General features: G+C 46.3%; 1 protein-coding gene across 2 annotated transcripts in view; it reads left to right on the forward strand.

The window, feature by feature from the left end:
- The window catches only part of LOC105466335 (S-adenosyl-L-methionine-dependent tRNA 4-demethylwyosine synthase TYW1), a 252,872-nt gene that overhangs the window by 12,793 nt on the left and 218,461 nt on the right, over window positions 1–21,618 (forward strand). For both annotated transcript variants that reach the window (XM_071095310.1, XM_011715316.3), the window contains exons 5-7: window positions 949–1,143; window positions 5,779–6,069; window positions 17,315–17,437. In XM_071095310.1, the coding sequence (XP_070951411.1) occupies window positions 949–1,143; window positions 5,779–6,069; window positions 17,315–17,437 (609 nt within the window). The remainder of the gene's footprint in view (window positions 1–948; window positions 1,144–5,778; window positions 6,070–17,314; window positions 17,438–21,618) is intronic.

A 21,618-nucleotide genomic window follows, 5' to 3' on the forward strand; every position in this document is an offset into this window, starting at 1 on the left:
CTGTGGAGCTTGAACAGTGCTCCTGGCGACGCTGATGCAGGTAGAGTCAGAGAAGCAGTTAGAGGCTGGGCGTGGTGGCTCACGCCTGTAATCTCAGAACTTTGGGAGACCGAGGTGGGCGGATCACCTGAGGTCAAGAGTTCGAGACCAGTCTGGCTAACGTGGTGAAATCACGTCTCTACTAAAAATACAAAAATTAGCTGGGCATGGTGGTGGGTGCCTGTAATCCCAGCTACTTGGGAGGCTGAGGCAGGAGAATTACTTGAACCTGGGAGGCGGAGGTTGCAGTGAGCCGAGATTGTGCCATTGCCCTCCAACTTGGGTGACAAAAGCAAATCTCCATCTAAAAAAAAAAAGAAGAAGCACATGGAGTTGGGGTTGACAAACTTTCATGTAAAGGGCCAGGTAGTAAGTATCTTCACCTTTGTGGGCCGGGCAGCTACTCAGTTTTGTCACTGAGGCACAAAACAGCCATAGATAATACGTAAATGAATGAGCGTGACTGTGTTCCACTAAAACTTTCTTTAAAAAAATAGAGGCCAGGCATGGTGGCTCTTGCCTATAATCCCAGCAAGTTGAGAGGTCAGGGCTGGTGGATCGCTTGAGCTCAGGCATATAGGGCAGCCTGGGCAACATGGTGAAACCTCATCTCTATTGAAAATAGAAAAATTAGCCGTGGTGGTGCACGCCTGTAGTCCCAGCTACTTGGGAGGCTGAGGCATGAGAATTGCTTAAACTCGGGAGGTGGAGGTTGCAGTGAGCTGAGATCACGCCACTGCACTCTAGCCTGTGTGACAAAGTGAGACTCTGTCTCAAAAAAAAAAAAAACCAAAAAGGCAGCAAGCCCTTTGTTCTTAGAGATGAGTATGCATTTTTTCAAAGGATTTTTCTTCATTGAGATAATTTATGCCTCGAATATTCTACTGAAACAATTACTTTCTTGGTTAGGTGACTAGTAAAAATGTCTGTGTGTTCCTGGTTGCGACATATACTGATGGCCGACCAACCGAAAGTGCAGAGTGGTTCTGCAAATGGTTAGAGGAAGCGTCCAGTGATTTTCGATTTGGCAAAAGTTACCTGAAGGGTATGAGATATGCGGTGTTTGGCCTGGGAAATTCTGCCTATGCCAGCCACTTCAACAAGGTAGGTCTATATTGAGTTATAGAAATAAATTCTCCCTGTAGATACACACACACACACACACACACACACACACACACGTGAAATAATCCACAGACTTTGGTAGCTATAAATAAATACGTTTCGTCTGTTATTTTATTTATTGATCGATTGAGACAGAGTTTTGCTCTGTCGCCCAGGCTGGAGTGCAGTGACGCCATCTCAGCTCACTGCGACTTCCACCTCCCGGGTTCAAGCGATTCTCCTGCCTCAGCCTCCTGAGTAGCTGGGATTACAGTGATGTGCCATCATGCTTGTCTCGTTTTTGTATTTTTAATAGAGACGGGGTTTCACCATGTTGGCCAGGCAGGCGTGAGCCACTGCACCCAGCCTCTTCTGTTATTCTATTTTTTTTTTTTTTTGAGACAGAGTCTCGCTCTATTCCCCAGCTGGAGTGCAGTGGTGTGGTCTTGGTTCATGGCAACCTCTGCCTCCTGGGTTCAAGCAATTCTCATTTCTCAGCCTCCTGAGTAGCTGGGATTATAGGCACCTGCCATCATGCCCAACTAATTTTTGTATTTTTAGTAGAGACGGGGTTTCTTCATGTTGGCCAGGCTGGTCTTGAACGCCTAACCTCAGGTGATCCACCCGCCTTGACCTCCCAAAGTGCTGGGATTACAGGTGTGAGCCACTGTGCCCGGCACTCTTTTATTCTTTATAACTGGATATTGCTATACATACATATTCAAACTTGGCATACAGTAGATTCTCAATACATTTTTGTTGAATAAAATGAATGAGTATTCCTCATATTGTTTAGTGTTTTAGTGGGCTGGACCCATGGTCCCCAGGCAGGACCTTGTAGATGGAAGATTACTGAGTCTTTGGATTTGCTCAACTGCCTTTTCTGTTGTTGAGTGACCTTTATTGCCCAAGCTCTTTTTTTATGAGATGGAGTCTCATGCTGCCACCCAGGCTGGAGTGCAGTGGCGTGATCTTGGCTAACTGCAACTTCTACCTCCCAGATTCAAGCAGTTCTTCTGCGTCAGCCTCCTGAGTAGCTGGGATTATAGGCACCCACCACTATGCCCTGCTAATTTTTTTGTATTTTTGGTAGAGACAGAGTTTCACCATGTTGGCCAGGCTGGTCTTGAACTCCTGACCTCAGGTGATCCACTCATCTTGGCCTCCCAAAGTGCTGGGATTACAGTTGTGAGTCACCATGCCTGGCCTGCCCAAGCTCTTAATGCAGGAGAACTCTTTAAAAAAATTTTTTTTAAAAATTATTTTTATTTTTATTTATTTATTTGTTTTGAGACGGAGTCTCGCTCTGTCGCCCAGGCTGGAGTGCAGTGGCGCGATCTCGGCTCACTGCAGGCTCCGCCTCCAGGGTTCACGCCATTCTCCTGCCTCAGCCTCCCAAGTAGCTGGGACTACAGGCGCCCACCACCACGCTCGGCTAATTTTTTTTTGTATTTTTGGTAGAGACGGGATTTCACTGTGTTAGGCAGGATGGTCTCGATCTCCTGATCCACCCGCCTCGGCCTCCTAAAGTGCTGGGATTACAGGCGTGAGCCACCACGCCCGGCTATTTTTATTTTTTTTTAAGACAGGGTCTTGCTTTGTCGCCTAGGCTGGAATGCAGTGACCTGATCAGAATTCTCTGAATCTTGAAGTCCTAGGCTCGAGGGATCCTCGAAGTCAGCCTCCCTAGTAGCTGGAACTATAAGCGTGTACCACCACCCCTTGCTAATGTTTTAACTTTTTGTAGAGATTAGTTCAAACTCCTGCCTCAAGCAGTCCTACCCAACTTGGCCTCCCACATTGCTGGGATTACAGGCGTGAGCATGTCCAGCCTGAACTCAGTTTAAAACAATCATGAATTTTTCAAGGGAAGTGGAGAAAAAAACATTCATTGCCCTTTATGTAATAAAACATTAAAATTTTTGGGTAGTTTTCCTGGGCTATTTTTTTTTTTTTTTTGAGACGGAGTCTCGCTCTGTCGCCCAGGCTGGAGTGCAGTGGCTGGATCTCAGCTCACTGCAAGCTCCGCCTCCCGGGTTCACGCCATTCTCCTGCCTCAGCCTCCCGAGTAGCTGGGACTACAGGCGCCCACCACCTCGCCCGGCTAGTTTTTTGTATTTTTTTAGTAGAGACGAGGTTTCACCGTGTTAGCCAGGATGGTCTCGATCTCCCGACCTCGTGATCCGCCCGTCTCGGCCTCCCAAAGTGCTGGGATTACAGGCTTGAGCCACCGCGCCTGGCCCCTGGGCTATTTTTCTAAATGAAATTAACTTGGCTCCTTTTGCATCCTGTTCTTTACACTTGAAAACAATGAAACGATGGAGCCTCTCAGTTTCTTGGTCATTTGCATTGTGTACCTCTTCCTAGGGATGAGCCCTGCCTGGCTGTCTGTCTCTGGTGGAGTATGAGTGACGGTGGAGGTGGGAAGTTTTCTTTAAAAGCTGTTTTCGGCTAGGCGCAGTGGCTCACACCTGTAATCCCAGCACTTTGGGAGGCAGAGGCAGGCGGATCACCTGAGGTCGGGAGTTCGACCCCAGCCTGACCAACATGGAGAGACCCCATCTCTACTAAAAATACAAAATTAGCCGGGCATGGTGGTGCGTGCCTGTAATCCCAGCTACTTGGGAGGCTGAGGCAGGAGAATCACTTGAACCCGGGAGGTGGAGGTTGCAGTGAGCCGAGGTCGTACCATTGCACTCCAGCCTGGGTAATGAGTGAAACTCCGTCTCAAAAAAAAATAAATAAAAATAAAGGGCGCGGTGGCTCACGCCTGTAATCCCAGCACTTTGGGAAGCCGAGGCGGGCGGATCACAAGGTCAGGAGATCGAGACCACAGTGAAACCCCGTCTCTACTAAAAATACAAAAAATTAGCCGGGCGTGGTGGCGGGCGCCTGTAGTCCCAGCTACTCAGGAGGCTGAGGCAGGAGAATGGCGTGAACCCGGGAGGCGGAGCTTGTAGTGAGCCGAGATCGCGCCACTGCACTCCAGCTTGGGCGACAGAGCGAGACTCTGTCTCAAAAAAAAAAAAAAAAAAAGCTGTTTTCATTCTATTGTGTCACAATGTAGATTTTGCCCCATATTTTCATTAAAAACATTTTTGATTATGTGTTTTTTGAGCCAGGATCTCACTGTGCTGCCTAGGTTGGAGTTCAGTGGCATGATCATAGCTTGCTGCAGCCTCGACCTCCCTGGGCTCAGGTGATCCTCCCACCTTAGCCTACTGAGTAGCTGGGACCACAGGCGCCCACCACATCCAGCTAGTTTTCGTATTTTTTTTTTTTTTTTTTTTTTTTGAGACGGAGTCTCGCTGTGTTGCCCAGGCTAGAGTGCAGTGGCCGGATCTCAGCTCACTGCAAGCTCTGCCTCCCGGGTTTTTACGCCATTCTCCTGCCTCAGCCTCCCGAGTAGCCGGGACTACAGGCGCCCGCCACCTCGCCCGGCTAGTTTTTTTTTGTATTTTTTAGTAGAGACGGGGTTTCACCGTGTTAGCCAGGATGGTCTCGAACTCCTGACCTCGTGATCCGCCCGTCTCGGCCTCCCAAAGTGCTGGGATTACAGGCTTGAGCCACCGCGCCCGGCCGTTTTCGTATTTTTTGTAGAGGCTGGGTTTTCCTTTGGTGCCCAGGCTGGTGTTGAACTCGGGCTTGAGCATGCTTCTCACCCCAGTCTCCCTAAGTGCTGGAATTATAGGCGTGAGCCACTGCACCTGGCCTATCCCCATATTTTCAAAGAAATTAGATTATGAATGGGCAAATTCAGATATGTAAATTTTTTTTTTGTTGAGACAGAGTCACTTTCTTGCCCAGACTGGAGTACAATGGCACAGTCTCGGCTCATTGTAATCTCTGCCTCCTGGGTTCAAGGAATTCTCATGCCTCGGCCTTCCAAGTAGCCTGAATTACATGCGTGTGCCACCACGCCCCACTAATTTTTGTATTTTTAGTAGAGACGGGGGTCTCACCATGTTGGCCAGGCTGGTTTTGAACTCCTGGCCTCAAGGCCTCAAGCAGTCTGCCTGCCTCAGCCTCCCAGAGTGCTGGGATTACAGGCGTGAGACACTGCACCTGGTCTAGATATGTAAATATTTTGTTTAATGCCTTGCCACCGAGGAAGCTGATTAAGTTTTTGAGCTCTTAACTGTGCCTGTGATAACCTCTCTTCCTCAGCTTAATTGCTTCATATCACAGTGAAATAAATTACTGAGTTTAGGAAATCACGAATCTTGCCAAATTGATTACATTTTCATTTTATAACTGAATCAGCTTAGGCCCCATAGGCTTTGTTACATTTTTGGAACTCATTTATTTTGTTAACTCCTGTTTTGTTCTTAATATGATATAGAATGGTAGGTTTCAAATTTTTGTTTTAGTCATTAACCCTTCATTTGATAAAGGGGATTTGTTTGTCCTTTTGATTAACAAAAAATTGAATGCAGAAAAGTAGAATACGTAAAATGCAGCTCTTCTGGGTCAAGGCTGGAACTTGAAGGCTTGAAGGTCATTGTGCCAAGCAATTTCCTCTTCCTCAGCAGCAGCCCGTGACCAGGGGCCCCAGAAGGACTTTGGGCTTTTGCAGAGCAGTCTGGAAAACCCTGATTTAGAGAACAGTGCTTTTAGCCTGTCTTTTCCTCGCAGGTTGGCAAAAATGTTGACAAGTGGCTCTGGATGCTTGGCGCACATCGTGTGATGAGTCGAGGGGAGGGCGACTGCGACGTGGTTAAAAGCAAGCATGGCAGCATTGAGGCGGACTTCAGAGCGTGGAAGACCAAGTTCATCTCCCAGCTGCAGGCACTTCAGAAAGGGGAGAGAAAGAAGTCCTGTGGTGGCCACTGCAAGAAAGGCAAATGTGAATCTCACCAACATGGCTCAGAGGAGAGGGAGGAAGGATCTCACGAGCAGGATGAATTGCATCACAAAGACACTGAGGTATACTGCCTGTGTGTCCATCTCTCGATGCTTTCCCCCTCTGCTTGGAGATCTTGAGCTTGACCTCTTCCTCAATAAACTACCTCGTTGGCTTCTGGTTAGAAGGAAGATCTGCTGAGTGCAGTGGCTTGCACTTGTAATCCTCACACTTCGGGAGGCCAAGGTGGGAGTATTGCTTGAGTCCAGGAGTTCAGGACCAGCCTGGGCAACATAGCAAGACCCTATCTTTACCACGATAATTTTATGTTTAGGAAGGCATGGTGGTGCACGCCTGTTGTCTCAGCTACGTAGGAGGTGGAGTTGGGAGGATCGCCTGAGCCCAGGAATTTGAGGCTGCAGTGAGCTATGATCATGCCACTGCCCTCCAGCCTGGGCAACAGAGTGAGACCCTACCTCAAAAACAAAGATAGGAACAATAACAAAGAAAGAAGGAGGGTGTGAAACTCATGTAGTGGTGTTTCAGAGAGAGAGTGAGGCCTTAGAAATTAAGCCATATCGTGCTAGATGCTTTCCAGAGTCTCTTCTTTAGGCCAGGCACAGTGGCTCACACTTGTAATCCCAGCACTTTTGGGAGGCCAAGGTGGGTGGATCACTTGAAGTCAGGGGTTTGAGACCATTCTGGCCAACATGGCGAAACCCCATCTCTACTAAAAAGACAAAAATTAGCTGGGCGTGGTGATGGGCACCTGTAATCCCGGCTACTCGGATGCTGAGGCACAAGAATCGCTTGAACCCGGGAGGTGGAGGTTGCAGTGATCTGAGATCACGCGACTGCACTCCAGCCTGGGCGACAGAGTGAGACTCGGTCTCCAAAAAAAAAAAAAAAAAAAAACACACAACCAAAATCTCTTCTTTAATCCTTGCATTGTTAGAGTCAAGTAGATTTTTACCACATTTTGCAGGTTGCAAAATGGAGCCACAGAGAAGTTAAATTTGTCCCAGCCTGAGCTCACGTCTCATTATCCCCAGATCACACATACCTCCTGACTTCAGTGACTCCATTAGTTACTCAAACTGAAGGCTGCAAGTCATCCTAGATTCTGTTCTTTTTCCCTCACATTCTGAGCATTTCTCTTGCTTCTTTCTTTAAATACCCCAATTCCTTTGAAGCTCCTGTCTTCAGGCTGTAACACTCCTGTCATCTTCACAGCTGTTATCTTTAGGCCACCTGGTCAGTTGTGTAATTCAGCAGCAACTTTATGTTCTGACTCATTGTTTCTCTCTCCACCCCTGTTCCTACCATTATTCTTTGAGGCTGTGGCATCGTTGTGGATGATCTGTTTAACACCCTGGCCTGCAGTTTTCTGGCCTTCACACCTCCAGCAACCATTTTTCCACTGACCCTGGTCTCTCCCTTACATTGGCACATCTGAAATCCAAGTTCCTCTCATGCTTACTATGACCTCATTCTGTGGCCTCTACTTTAACAACATTCCTTTTATTTTTTTTTTTTTGAGACAGGGTCTCACTGTGTCACCCCCAGTCTGGAGTACAACGGTGTGATCATGGCTCACTGCAGCCTCGACCTCCCCAGGCAGTGGTGATCCTCCCACTTTAGCCTCCCAAATAGCTGGGATTATAGGCATGTGCCACTACACCTAGCTAATTTGTCTATTTTTTTTTTTGCAGAGATAGAGTTTCACCATGTTGCCTAGGCTGGTTTTTTGAACACTTGGGCTCAAGCCATCCACTTGGCCTGACCTCCCAAAATGCTGGAATCATAGGCATGAGCAACTGTGCCTGGCCTTTAAAATTCTTTTGATCCGGCCGGGTGCGGTGGCTCATGCCTGTAATCCCAGCACTTTGGGAGGATGAGGCGGGTAGATCATGAGGTCAGGAAGTCAAGGCCAACATGGTGAAACCCTGTCTCTACTAAAAATACAAAAATTAGCTGGGCGTGGTGGCGGGTGCCTGTAATCCCAGCTACTCGGGAGGCTGAGGCAGGAGAATCGCTTGAACCTGAGAGATGGAGTTTGCAGTGAGCCGAGATCACACCACTGCACTGGGTGACAGAGCAAGACTCCATCTCAAAAAAAAAAAAAAAGAATCCCATCTGAACCTATACATTTTTATTGAGTAGTAGAAACTGCTTACTTCATTTCCCTCCTTAAACCCCATTTTGAGTTTTATCCTCACTCTGTTATAAACCTCTTCAATTTTTTTTCCCTTTTGTTTGAGATGGAGTCTTGCTTTGTCTCCCAGGCTGGAGTGAAGTGGCGCAATCTCAGCTCACTGCAACCTCTGCCTCCTGGGTTCAAGGATTCTCCTGCTTCAGCCTCCCAAGTAACTGGGATTACAGGTGTGTGCCACCATGCCCAGGTAATTTTTGTATTTTTAGTAGAGACAGGGTTTTGCCATGTTGGCCAGGCTGGTCTCAAACTCCTGATCTCAGGTGATCCACCTACCTTGGCCTCCCAAAGTACTGGGATTACAGTCGTGAGCCACTGTGGCAAGCCTTAACCTTTTCAATTGCTTTACCTCTCACTGACTCTTCTAACCCGACTGGCCAAAACCCAACCCAGCCTGAAACCACCCCCTTCACATCAGCCTTCCCCATGCCTGCTGCTGATTGTTTGACTACAGATTCATGACCACAGGCTAAAGTGTAGACTCAGAAGTGCCCTACAGTCTCACAACTTTCCTTGCAAATTCCTCTTCTTACTCTCCAAGATGACTGCTCCGTACGCATTTCCTCCCGACCCCTTCCCTCAGCTCCCATCTGAAGCCATCAGAGGGGAGCTCTCTCAGTGTCTCCCCAGCCCATTTCCAGATCTTCACTACCTCTCCTGGCTCAGAAGACCAACTTCCTGGTTCCTGTCCCAGACTACATCTGTCCATGCTGCGGAATCAAGGACTGGGTTCCTTCATTGATTGCTTCTCTTCTCCTGTATCATTCATTTCTTTTCTCTACTAGATTGTTCCCATAAATTTATAAAGACACCCCAGAATTATATTTGTTTAAACAAACTTAAAAAACAAAAAACAGGTTGGGTGCAGTGGCTGACGGCTGTACTCCCAGCATTTTGGGAGGCCAAGGCGGGCAGATCACCTGAGGTCAGGAGTCTGAGACCAGCCTGGCCAATGTGGTGAAACCCCGTCTCTACTAAAATACAAAAAAATTAGCCAGGCGTGGTGGCTCACACCTGTAATCCCAGCTACTCAGGAGACTGAGGCAGGAGAATCACTTGAACCTGGGAGGTGAAGGTTGCAGTGAGTCGAGATGGTGCCACTGCACCCCAGCCTGGGTGACAGAGTGAGACTCTGTTTAAGGAAAAAAAAAAAAAACCCCAAAAACTGAAAAAATAGAGAGGCGTCTCCAGAGTTTAGCAGATACCTCTTAGCTCTGTCTCTTGCTTAGCTCCCAGGTTATATTTGCCCTCTCTGGATTCCTTACATTTTTGCCAACTCAGTGAGGCACTTAAAATTGTGCTTTAAAAATTATTACCTTGGCTGAGTGTGGTGGCTCACACCTGTAATCCCAGCACTTTGGGAGGCTGAGGTGGGCAGATCACTTGAGGTCAGGAGTTCGAGACCAACCTGGCCAAATAGTAAAACCCTCTCTCCACTAAAAGTACAAAAATTAGCTGGGTGTGGTGGCACTGGTAGTCCCAGCTACTCCAGAGGCTGAGACAGGAGAATCCTTGAACTGGGGGGGTGGAGGTTGCAATGAGCCGAGATTGCACCACTGTACTCCAGCCTGGGCGATAGAGCGAGACTCTGTCCCCCCCAAAAAAAAAATTACCTTATTTAGTTTTTGTTGTTTTCTGCAGGAGGGTTGTTGAAAGTGTGCTGTCTGTCATATGGCTGGGAACAGAAGCCTCTGTCAACTCTCAGCTACTCCAGTTTGGCTTTCTCTCCCCCTGAACTGCTCTTTTCTACACCCAGGGGACTTCATGTCATCAAGCCTGAGGGGGATTTACAAAAGGAAAATAGATTTTATTTAAGAGATGAAAGCTTTTTATTTTATTATGTTATTTTATACAGGGTCTTGCTTTGTTGCCCAGGCCAGAGTGTCGTGGAGTGATCATAGCTCACTGCAGCTTTGAACTTCTGAGCTCGAGTGATCCTCCTGCCTCAGCCTCCTGAGTAGCAGGGACTTACAGTCCTGCGCCACCATCCTGTCTACTTTTAATTTTTGTTTTTGGAGAGACAGGGTCTCACTATTTTGCCCAGGCTGATCTTGAACTCCTGGCCTCCAGCGATCCTCCCACCTTGGCCTCCCAAAGTGTTGGGATTACGAGCCTCCACACTGGCTGCAAGCTCTTTAAATTATGGGACCCGTAATCTGAATTGAAATTGATGTTTTATTCCAATTTCAATTCAGTCATAGCTTGGACTGAAATGAAATTGGAATGAAACATCTGTCATATCACTTCCTGTTGAGCTAAATAATTGTCTCTTGAAGCCATCTGCTCTGTGGGCTTTAGACTGACTGCCTCCAGGTAGACATAAAATGCTATATGCATTTCACACCATACCTCATATCCTATCATTCAACAGTGCATAGCTAATCACTAATCAATGTTATCTCTGTAAAGCAATGAGAATTTCTGTCCAATAACTTGGTATTGACCACTCCTTGTTCCCTTTGCTTTTAAAAACCTGCTTGTTGGCCGGGTACAGTGGCTCACGCCTGTAATCCCAGCACTTTGGAAGGCCGAGATGTGCGGATCATGAGGTCAGGAGATCGAGACCATCCTGGCTAACACGGTGAAACCCCGTCTCTATTAAAAAGACAAAAAAAAAAAAAACTAGCTGGGCGAAGTGGCGGGTACCTGTAGTCCCAGCTGCTCGGGAGGGTGGGGCAGGAGAATGGCGTGAACCCGGGAGGCGGAGCTTACAGTGAGCCAAGATCCGGCCACTGCACTCCAGCCTGGGCGACAGAGCAAGGAAGTCTCAAAAAAAAACAAAAACAAAAAACCTGGTTGTAACAAAAGCTAATGGAGCAGTCCCTTCAACTGCAAAGTGTGCCTGAGGCAACTGCCCTCATTTTAGCTCAAATAAACCCTTTAAACTATATTTTGGCTAGGTGCAGTGGCTCACCCCTGTAATCCCAATCCCAGTGCTTTCCAAGGCCAAGGTGGGAGGATTACTTGAGGCCAGGAATTAGAGACCAGTCTGGGCAACATAGTGAGACACTGTCTCTAATTTAAAAAAGGGTCTGGGCATAGTGGCTCACACCTGTAATCCCAGCACTTTGGGAGGCCGAGGCGGGCAGATCACCTGAAGTCAGGAGTTCAAGACCAGCCTGGCTAACATGGTGAAACCCTGTCTCTACTGAAAATACAAAAAAAATTTAACTGGGTGTGATGGCAGGCGCCTGTAATCCCAGCTACTCGGGAGGCTGAGGCAGGAGAATTGCTTGAACCTGGGAGGTGGAGGTTGCAGTGAGCCGAGATCGTGGTACTGCAGTATAGCCTGGGTAACAAGAGTGAAAACCGCATCTCAAAAAAAAAAAAAAAATGTTTTGTGTCTCACCTTTTAGATCTACGCGTCTCATGGATATTTCTGTCTTTATTTTACTTGACTTCTCAGCAGCATTTGTCATAGCTGATTCCTCCTTTGAATCTATCTTCCTGACTTTCATGACGTCATTGTCATAGAGTTTCTCCTTTTTTACTTGGGGTCTTTTCCTTTTCTTTATACAGCCTCTGCATGTTGGAGTGATTCAGGTTTGGTGCTGGATTATGCGCTGACACTCTCTTCCTGGGTGATCTCATCCAGTTTCACGACTTCAAACATCGTCCACGTGCCAGTTATTCCCACATTTGTACTTCCAGATCCAGGGTCAACCCTGAATTCTCTTCTCATGTATGCCTTTTAAAAATTTATTCTTGTGTATCTGATGCTTCACAAATCCAAAATGGAGCTCTTTATCTCCACCCTTCTGTTCTGTTCCACTGTCGTGTTTCCCATCTCAGGAAACACTCCCACCATCTCAGTGGCTTAAAAAGAAACCTAAGAGCTGTGCTTGATTCTTTACTTTGCCTCATTCCTGTATTGAATTCCTCAGTAAGTCTGGTTTCTTCTTTGTCCAAAACAGGTCAGCAAACTTTCTATGAAGGGCCGGTTAGTCAATATTTTCAGCTTTGTGGGCCACATGGTTTTTGTTGAAACTGTCAAGTCTGCCATTGTGTCAAGAAAACAGCCATAGGGGACATGTAAATGAATTGTCATGTTGAGATCTGGCCCAAGGCTGCCTGGATTTGGCCGTAGTTTGCAAACCTCTGGCTTAAAATATTTCACATCCATCCAATTACCTCCATCTCTACTGCTAACGTGCAAGTTCAAGCCATATTGCTTGACCAGACTACTGTAGCAGCCACATATTTTGTCCTCCTATCTCTTCTCCATCTATCATTCAGAGTAGACTTTTTTGGGGCATGCGGGGTGGGGAACAGGGTCGTTCCCAGGCTGGAGTATAGTGGCACACTCTTGGCTCACTGCAGCAACCTCCTGGGCTCAAGCCATCCTCCTGCGTCAGCCTCCTGAGTAGCTGGGACTACAGGTGCACACCACTGTGCCTGGCTAATTTTTGTATATTTTGTAGAGACAGGGTTTCACTCTGTTGTCCAGGCTGATCTCAAACTCTTGGGCTTAAGCAATCTACCTGCCTTGGCTTTCCAGTGACCCGCCACACCCGGCCTCAGAGTAATCTTTTTTTTTTTTTTTTTTTTTAAGGCAGAGTCTCGCTCTGTCGCCCAGGCTGGAGTACAGTGGTGCGATCTCGGCTCACTGCAAGCTCCGCCTCCTGGGTTCACACCATTCTCCTGCCTTAGCCTACCGAGTAGCTGAGACTACAGGCGCCTGCCACCACGCCTGGCTAATTTTTTGTATTTTTAGTAGAGACCGGGTTTCACCACGTTAGCCAGGATAGTCTCAATCTCCTGACCTCGCGATCTGCCCGCCTCGGCCTCCCAAAGTTGCTGGGATTGCAGGTGTGAGCCACTGCGCCCGGCCAAGTAATCTTAAAAGTACAAATCAGATCATGTTACCCTCTTGTTTAAAAGTGATTTTTCATTGCTGCTTTCATAAAAACTTCATTTCTTAGTGTGACCTTAGCACCTAATCTGACTCTTGAATTTCTCCATTGTCATCCTACTATTCTCTGTCTTCCTCTCCAACCTCTAGCCATGTGGTCTCCTTGGTGCTAAAAATATTTGTCAAGGCTGGGCGTGGTGGCTCATGCCTGTAATCCCAGCACTTTGGGAGTTCGAGGCGGGCGGATCACAAGGTTGGGAATTCGAGACCAGCCTTACCAACACTGTGAAACTCTGTCTCTATTAAAAATACAAAAATTAGCTGGGCATGGTGGCGGGCACCTGTAATCCCAGCTACTCGGGAGGCTGAAGCAGGAGAATTGCTTGAACCTGGGAGGCGGAGGTTGTGGTGAGCTGAGATCGCGCCCCTGCACTCCAGCCTGGGCGACAGTGAGACTGTGGTCTCCAAAAAAAAAAATTTTTTTTTGCCAAATAAGTTTGAATATCCAACCTTCTGCTCACCTGTTACTCTTTAGTTCAGGCCAGCATCTTTTCTTCCCAAGGGGATTGTCGTACATTGTTCAGATTTATCCTTGTCTGTAGTCTTGTTTCCCTTAAATTACCTTCTGTCTTCCCAGTTGAGTGAGCTATTGAAATGCAGGTTTGTGTTATTTCTCTGTTCAGACCATGTTAGACGCTTCTCGTTCTCTCTCTCCAGGGCAGGCAAGATCCTTTGCAGTCCGGACCACATCTTTCTCTGCTACATTTTCTCCCCATGTCATATGCTTTATTCTCCATCTGCTGGTACTTTCTGAGTGGCGGACAGTAGCTAAATGCCTCGTGGTGCTTGCCTTGGTGACTTTGCCCATCCCCTTCCAACAGCATACCCACATGTCTTTCCCTGGCCAGGCCTGTTTACTTACCCTTCACATATGACTCAGGTATCGTGGCTCCTTTTCATATTCCTAAACCCTCTCATTAAAGCCCCTTTAAATGTAGCATCTGTATGTCTCTTACTGGATTGCAATCTTTGTGGGGGCCAGGGGAATGTGTTGCATTAATTTTCTAGCACTACTGGCTACCATGAGTATATTCAGTGTTCAAGAGAACTTTTGAAGTTTCCCAAGGTCACAGAGCCAAGTTAATAGCAGTTTTGATCTGATTTTATGTGAAGATGAAATAGGTTCCTTTTGGAAAAAGTAAATTCTCGACATGAGTCTTTCCATCAGAAACTCGAGTCTAAGGAGAAGTTATCAAGGAGAGTCTAGGACAGGGATCAGCAAACAGGCTCACTGGCCAGATGCAGCCTATTGCCTGTTGTGTTTTGAAACAGGGGCCAGTCTGTCCCCCAGTCTGGAGTGCAGTAGTTAGTGCACAGCTCACTGTAGCCTCTAATTCCTGGGCTCAAGCAATCCTCCTATCTCAGCCTCCTGAGTAGCTGGGCCTACAGGTGTGCACCACCATGCCCAGCCAAGTTTTTTTCTTTTTTGTAGAGATGGGGTCCCACTGTATTGCTCAGACTGGTCTCAAACTCTTGAACTCAAGCAATCCTCCTGCCTTGGCCTCCCAAACTGTTGGGATTACAAGTGTGAGCCAGTGCACCCAGCTTGTTTTTTAATTTTTTAAAATACAGGTTTTGGGAGAATAGCCATGCTCATTTATGTGTTGTCATAGCTGCTTTAGTGTTAGAGGGGCAGATTTGCGTAGTCAAGACAGGATTGTATGTCCCACAAGGTCGGAAATACTTACAATTTGGTGTTTTACAGCAAAAGTTATACTGACTTCTTGTCCAGGATAATCTGGGGAGATTGGACCAGATGATCCCTGATGTCTCTTCTGTGTCTAAGATTCTGAAATGTATTGGAAATGATGAGGTAGGAGCACAGGACACATGGGCAATACGGAACTTACTGCAATTCTAGGAAAATGAGTACATCAGGAGATCCTAATACTGAAGGTATTCTTATATATTTAGACAAACTGATTGGAAAACACTGGACTAGAAGATCTAAAAATGGACTAATTGTTAGAAAGTATGTTTCAGGTGGTATACTTGACTCTCCTTGACAGCTTGGTCATGAGGCTGGGACATCAGGGTGGAGTTAACTGGCAGAGATTTTCTGTTGAAGCTGGGCTAAATTAAAGAACACATCCATACACTTATTTCTGGGAACAGTTTATTTTGTCATCTGGAAGCAAGGCAGAGAAGACTATTCATTTATTGACAAAGCAAAAGAGATACCAGGGAGCCACCCACAGTGCTGCTTCTGTAGTCTCAGGCTTGGTTTGTAGTAGAAGAGGGTTAGATTGTCCATGGTAATCCTATCATCTGGCGCAGCATAAGGAGTGACCTTGTCTAAGGGGGGCTGTTTTATTTTGTATTGAACACTTGATCAGCAGCATCTGATTATATGATATCTCTCTGCTATGCTGTGGGGCATATTGGCCTGTATATGAAGGTTATTGACATTTTGTTTCTTTTAATTTAATTGTTTTCTTTTTTTTTGTTCGCTCTGTTGCCAAGGCTGGAGTGCAGTGTTGCGATCTTGGCTCACTGCAACCTCCACTTCCTAGGTTAAAGCAATTCTCCTGTCTCAGCCTCTGGAGTAGCTGGGACTACGGATGCATGCCACCACACCCAGCTAATTTTTGTATTTTTAGTAGAGACAGGGTTTCACCATGTTGGTCAGCAGGTCTCGAACTCTTGACCTCAGGTGATCCATCTGCCTTGGCCTCCCAAAGTGCTGGGATTACAGGCATGAGTCCCCGTGCCCGGCCTGTTTCTTTTAATTTTAAAGTGACCCTTGAGTTACTCAGAAAGTACCTGCTGTTGAAAACAAACAACTACTTCACCTCTTAAAAATCTCTTTGTCAGCTGGGCACGGTGGCTCACATTTGTAACCCCAGCAATTTGGGAGGCTGAGGCGGGCAGATCACCTGAGGTCAGGAGTCTGAGACCAGCCTGGCCAACATGGTGAAATCCCATCTCTACTAAAAATATAAAAATTAGCCGGGTGTGATGGTGCATGCCTGCAGTCCCAGCTACTCTGGAGACCGAGGCATGACAATTGCTTGAACCCAGGAGGTAGAGGTTGCAGTGAGCCAAGATCATGCCACTGCACTCCAGCCTGGGTGACAGAGCGAGACTCAAAACAACAACAACAACAAAACAAACAAACAAAATCTCTCTATTGTTTGATTCTGCCTTATCCTCCATTGGAGAAAGGGATGAAGGCTGCCACGTATTAGCCGAGATTTCTTAACTTCTCTAGCTTTAATTTCCTCATCTATGAGATGATGTTGAACCTATCTACATCATAAATAGTTGAGGATGAAATGAATGGGTATATGAACATTGTGCTGGGGACGTAGTAGATACTCCGCAAATGTGTCTCCCCAGTGACGTCACATTTCCTCTACTTCTGCTTGGCACGTGTCTCATTCCCCTGAGCCCAGCTCACGTCATTGTGACGTGGGAGGGCAGGTGAAGTGTTAGTTGTTCTCACTCCATCATGCGCTTTCATAGTTATAAGTCTGATGCTAAAGACTTAAGATTTATTTCTTCATTGTTGTTGTTGTTTTGTAGAGATGAGGGTGTCACTATGTTGCCCAGGCTGGTCTTGAACTCCTGGCTTCAAGTGACGCTTCTGCATCAGTCTCCTAAGTAGTTGGGACTATAGACATGTGCTACCACATCTGTCTAATTGTGTACATTTTTTGTAGCAATGTGGTCTTGCTGTGTTGCCCAGGCTGGTTTCAAACTCCTGACCTCAAGCAGACCTCCCCTCTTAGCCTCACGAAGAGCTGGGTGAGCCACCATACCTAGCCTAGATTTTATTTTTAAATTAAGAATTTATAGATAGCCGGGCGCTGTGGCTCACGCCTGTAATCTCAGCACTTTGGGAGGCTGAGGTGGGTGGATTACCTGAGGTCAGGAGTTCGAGACCAGCCTGGCCAACAGGATGAAACCCTGTCTCTACTAAAAATACAAAAATTAGCCAGGTGTGGTGGTGGGCATCTGTGATCCTAGCTACTTGGGAGGCTGAGGCAGGAGAATCACTTGAACCCAAGAGGTGGAGGTTGCAGTGAGCCGAGATCATGCCACTGCACTCCAGCCTGGGTGACAGAGCGAGACCGTGTCTCAAAAAAAAACAAACAAACAAACAAGAATTTAGAGACCTAGTGAATTCTTAGTGTGGGAGGGAGTGTAAGAGAACTTTGCCTTTGCCCCTTTGAACACTGTTTCTGAAGCATTTCTCTTCCAGGAGGAAGAGCCCTTTGAGAGCTCCAGTGAGGAAGAGTTTGGTGGTGAGGACCGTCAGAGCCTAAATTCCATTGTTGATGTTGAAGATTTGGGCAAAATTATGGATCATGTGAAGAAAGAAAAGGTACCATTACTTTGGGAAATGTTGCACTTGGCTCCCGCAGTTGGTTAACATTTAGTATTTATTGCTATGTAGTCCATCTGAGCTCACAAGAAGAGTTTCATTTCTCTAGCTTCTGTCTTGAGGGTTTTATAATTTTTTTTGGCCATTTTTCATGAGCATGGTGAACATCTCAGCCCTGTGAAAGTCAGCTCATCAGAGGATAAGCAGGAGATTTGAGAACAAGGACTGAGGACAGTGTGGATCAGGGGCGTCCAATCTTTTGGCTTTCCTGGGCCACACTGGTAGAAAAATTGTCTTGGGCAACACATAAAATACACTAATGATAGCTGATGAGCTTAAAAAAAAAATCGCAAAAAAAAAATCTTACAATGTTTTAAAAAAGTTTATAAATTTGTGTTGGGCCAGTGGGCTGTGGTTTGGACACGCTTGGTGTAGATGGTCAGAGAGATTTTATTCAGGGCTGTTTGAAGATGAACAACATGATAGGATTTATTATGGTTGAGATTCCAAGTGAAACTCCAGTGTTAATTTGCTTCTCTGCTGTATAGACTAAGTGGTGTTGGGGCTTAAGGATGGCAGCCTGGTCTGTGGGTGTGGAGATCAGCGTGAGTGGGGCCCCTAGGAATCCAGGAAATATCAGTCTGGGATGTGACTGTTTCAGTGACTAGATGACTAGATGAATGTGAGAATGTACGATGCAGTAGGATTTCATGCTTCAAAAAGATTAATGAACATAATAGATTATATTACATCAAATAAAAAAAAGAAATTAGTCAGCCGGGTGCGGTGGCTCACGCTTTTCTATATGATTCAAAATCTAGAAGCAATAAAAAACATTAAATTTATGAATGACTTTAAAGTATTTTACCTGGCCATAAGGAAAATCAAAAGGCAAAACAGGAGAAACTATTTGCCCTTTATATCTCAGACAAGGTGTTTATCTTTTTACTATACAATGAACTCTTAAAAAAAGGCAGACCTGCAGGCACGGTGGCTCACGCCTGTAATCCCAGCACTTTGTGGTGGCCGAGGCAGGCACATCACGAGGTCAGGAGATTGAGACCATCCTGGCTAATACAGTGAAACCCCATCTCTACTAAAAATACAGAAAATTAGCTGGGCGCAGTGGCAGGTGCCTGTAGTCCCAGCTACTTGGGAGGCTGAGGCAAGAGAATGGTGTGAATTCCGGAGGTGGAGCTTGTAGAGAGCCGAGATTGCGCCACTGCACTCTGGCCTGGGTGACAGAGCAAGAATCTGTCTCAAAAACAAACAAACAAACAAACAAAAAAGGCAGACCTGGCCGGGTGTGGTGGCTCATGCTTGTAATCACAGCACTTTGGGAGGCCGAGGCAGGTGGATCACTTGAGGTCAGGAGCTCGAGACCAGCCTGACCAACATGGTAAAACCCCATCTCTACTAAAAAATACAAAAAAAATTAGCCGGACATACGTGGCGCACGCCTGTAGTCCCAGCTACTTGGGAGGCTGAGGCATGAGAATCTCTTGAACCCTGGCGGCAGAGGTTGCAGTGAGCTGAGATCATGCCACTGCACTCAAGCCTGGGCAACAGAGTGAGACTCGGTCTCAAAAAAAAAGGCAGACCTGGCCAGTTGCTGTGGCTCACACCTGTAATCCCAATACTTTGAGAGGCTGAGGCAGGTGGATCACTTGAGGTCAGGAGTTCGAGACCAGCCTGACCAACATGATGAAAACCTGTCTTTACTGAAAATACAAAATTAACTGGGTGTGGTGGTGCATGCCTATAATTCCAGCTGACGAAAAATATAGTAGAAAAGGTTGACAAAACACATGAATAAGAATTTCTCAGAAACGACTCTACAAAGAGATTTAAACATGAAAAGATGCTTAACTTTACTTGTAATAAGAGAAATACAAATGAAAACTACACTGATAAACATTTCTCACCTTTCAGAATATAATAACCAAAACTCAAAAGCTGGATGACATACTCAGTTAGGCGAGGCTGTGAGTAAACAGGCACTCATACCTTGCAGGTGGGAGTCCAGGATGGTCTAGCCTGTATGGAAGGGCTTTTGGCAGTTTTTACCAAAGTCACATAGGCATTTATCCATTATCCAGCAGGCCCAGTTGTATGAATTTGCCTTAAAGATACAGCTTCATTAATGCAAAACAGTATTTCCACAGGCTTACGCATTGCAGCATACATAGCAAACAACTGTGTCCAGTACTGGTTGAAAAAGGCGTGGTGTATCCACACAGTGGAATGTTGTTGCGTGGCTCTGAATAACACTATGGTGGATTGATATGCATTACTGTGATTTCCAAGTGGTGTTGGATTTGATTTGGAGGCTGATATGGACTTAAGATTTTAAAAAATGTGCACTTATATTTGCAAACTTAGTTTAAATATGCATATATATGTGTGTGTGTGTGTGTGCATATATATATATATAAATAGTATTTTCTAGCTATGTTCACTGAAAGGACTTTGCATGTTCTGACATCGATTCTCTGGCACCAAATGGGTACCTTGTAGTTCAGTTCAATTCTGATATGTCTTACCCAGAGTTAGTGTCTGACTGCATAGGTTTAGGGCACAGTCCTATAGAAGACTGCCCTGACTTCAGATACCAGCTGGAAGTCTCACAGCTACCTACTCTTTTGCCGGAATGACTCACAGAATTCCCCGAAAGCTCTATACTTAAGATTGCTGGTTTGGTTTTTGTTTTTTGACGTTTTTGAGACAGGGTCTCACTCCTTCATCCAGGCTGAAGTACAGTGGTGTGATCATGGCTCACTGCAACCTTGAAATCCTGGGCTCAAGGGATCCTCCCATCTTGGCCTCCCGAGTAGCTGGGACTACAGACATGCACCAACACGCCAAGAACATTTTAAATTTTTTTGTAGAGACAAGGTCTCGCCATGTTGCCCAGGCTGATCTAGGTTGCAGTTTTATTATAAAGGCCACAGATCAGAAACGGTCAAATGGAAGACATACTCTTGGGCAAGGTCTAGGGAATGGGCATGAGGAAGAGACATGGAGCTTCTGTGTCCTCTCCTCTGGGAATCCAGGCACATCAGTGTGTTCCTCAACCAGGAAGCCCCACTGAGCTTCAGTGTCCAGGGTTTTTGTTGGTGTCCCATCATGCAAGCACGATTGGTTAAATCATTTGGTAGTTGATTAAGCTCAATCTCCAGTGAACTTCTTTTCCTCAAAGGTCAGGCTGGCCCTAAATTCTAATCCTCTAATCATGTGATTTCTTTCTGGTGATCAGCCTTCATCCTGAATCTGTTACTTAGGAAATGCCAAGGTTTTCTAAAGCTATGTATCAAGAACCAGGGTCAAAGACCAGATATATGTGGCCAGGTGTGGTGGCTCATCCCTGTAATCCCAGCACTTTGGGAGTTTGAGGCAGGCAGATCACCTGAGGTCAGGAGTTCAAGACCAGCCTAACCAACATGGTGAAACCCCTCGCTACTAAAAAAAAATACAAAAATTAGCTGGGCGTAGTGGTACGTGCCTGTAATCCCAGCTACTCAGGAGGCTGAGGCAGGAGAATCGCTTGAACCCGGGAGGTGGAGTTGCAGTGAGTTGAGATTGCACCATTGTACCGTGCCTGGCCCAGATATATTCTTTATTGTGCCACAGACCCAGAAATAATGAATGTATTAAGTACTCAGATCTTATTTTTCTGAATACCGTTCCTTATAATAAAGGGCTTGTTTCAGGACTGGCGAAAGAAGGGTAACAGATGAGCCCTGGAACATCTTATTGAACAAGTGGGGCCTCAGAGACTTATGGAGACCTGCCAAAAAGACATAGGAACCAACTCAAAGGGTTTCTTACAGGTCAAACTTGGAACAATTTGAGCTTCAAAAAGATTAATGAACATAATAGATTATATTACATCAAATAAAAAAAGAAATTAGTCAGCCGGGTGCGGTGGCTCACACCTGTAATCCCAGTACTTTGGGAGGCTGAGGTGGGCGGATCACCTGTGGTCAGGAGTTCGAGACCAGCCTGGCCAACATGGTGAAACCCCATCTCTACTAAAAATACAAAAATTAGCCAGGCGTGGTGGCGCACACCTGTAGTCCCAGCTACTGGGGAGGCTGAGGGAGGAGAGTCACTCGAACCTGGAAGGCGGAGGTTGCAGTGAGCTGAGATTGTACCATTGCACTCCAGCCTGGGCAACAGAG

Source organism: Macaca nemestrina, chromosome 4 (genome assembly GCF_043159975.1).
Source record: "Macaca nemestrina isolate mMacNem1 chromosome 4, mMacNem.hap1, whole genome shotgun sequence".
Lineage (NCBI taxonomy): Eukaryota > Metazoa > Chordata > Mammalia > Primates > Cercopithecidae > Macaca > Macaca nemestrina.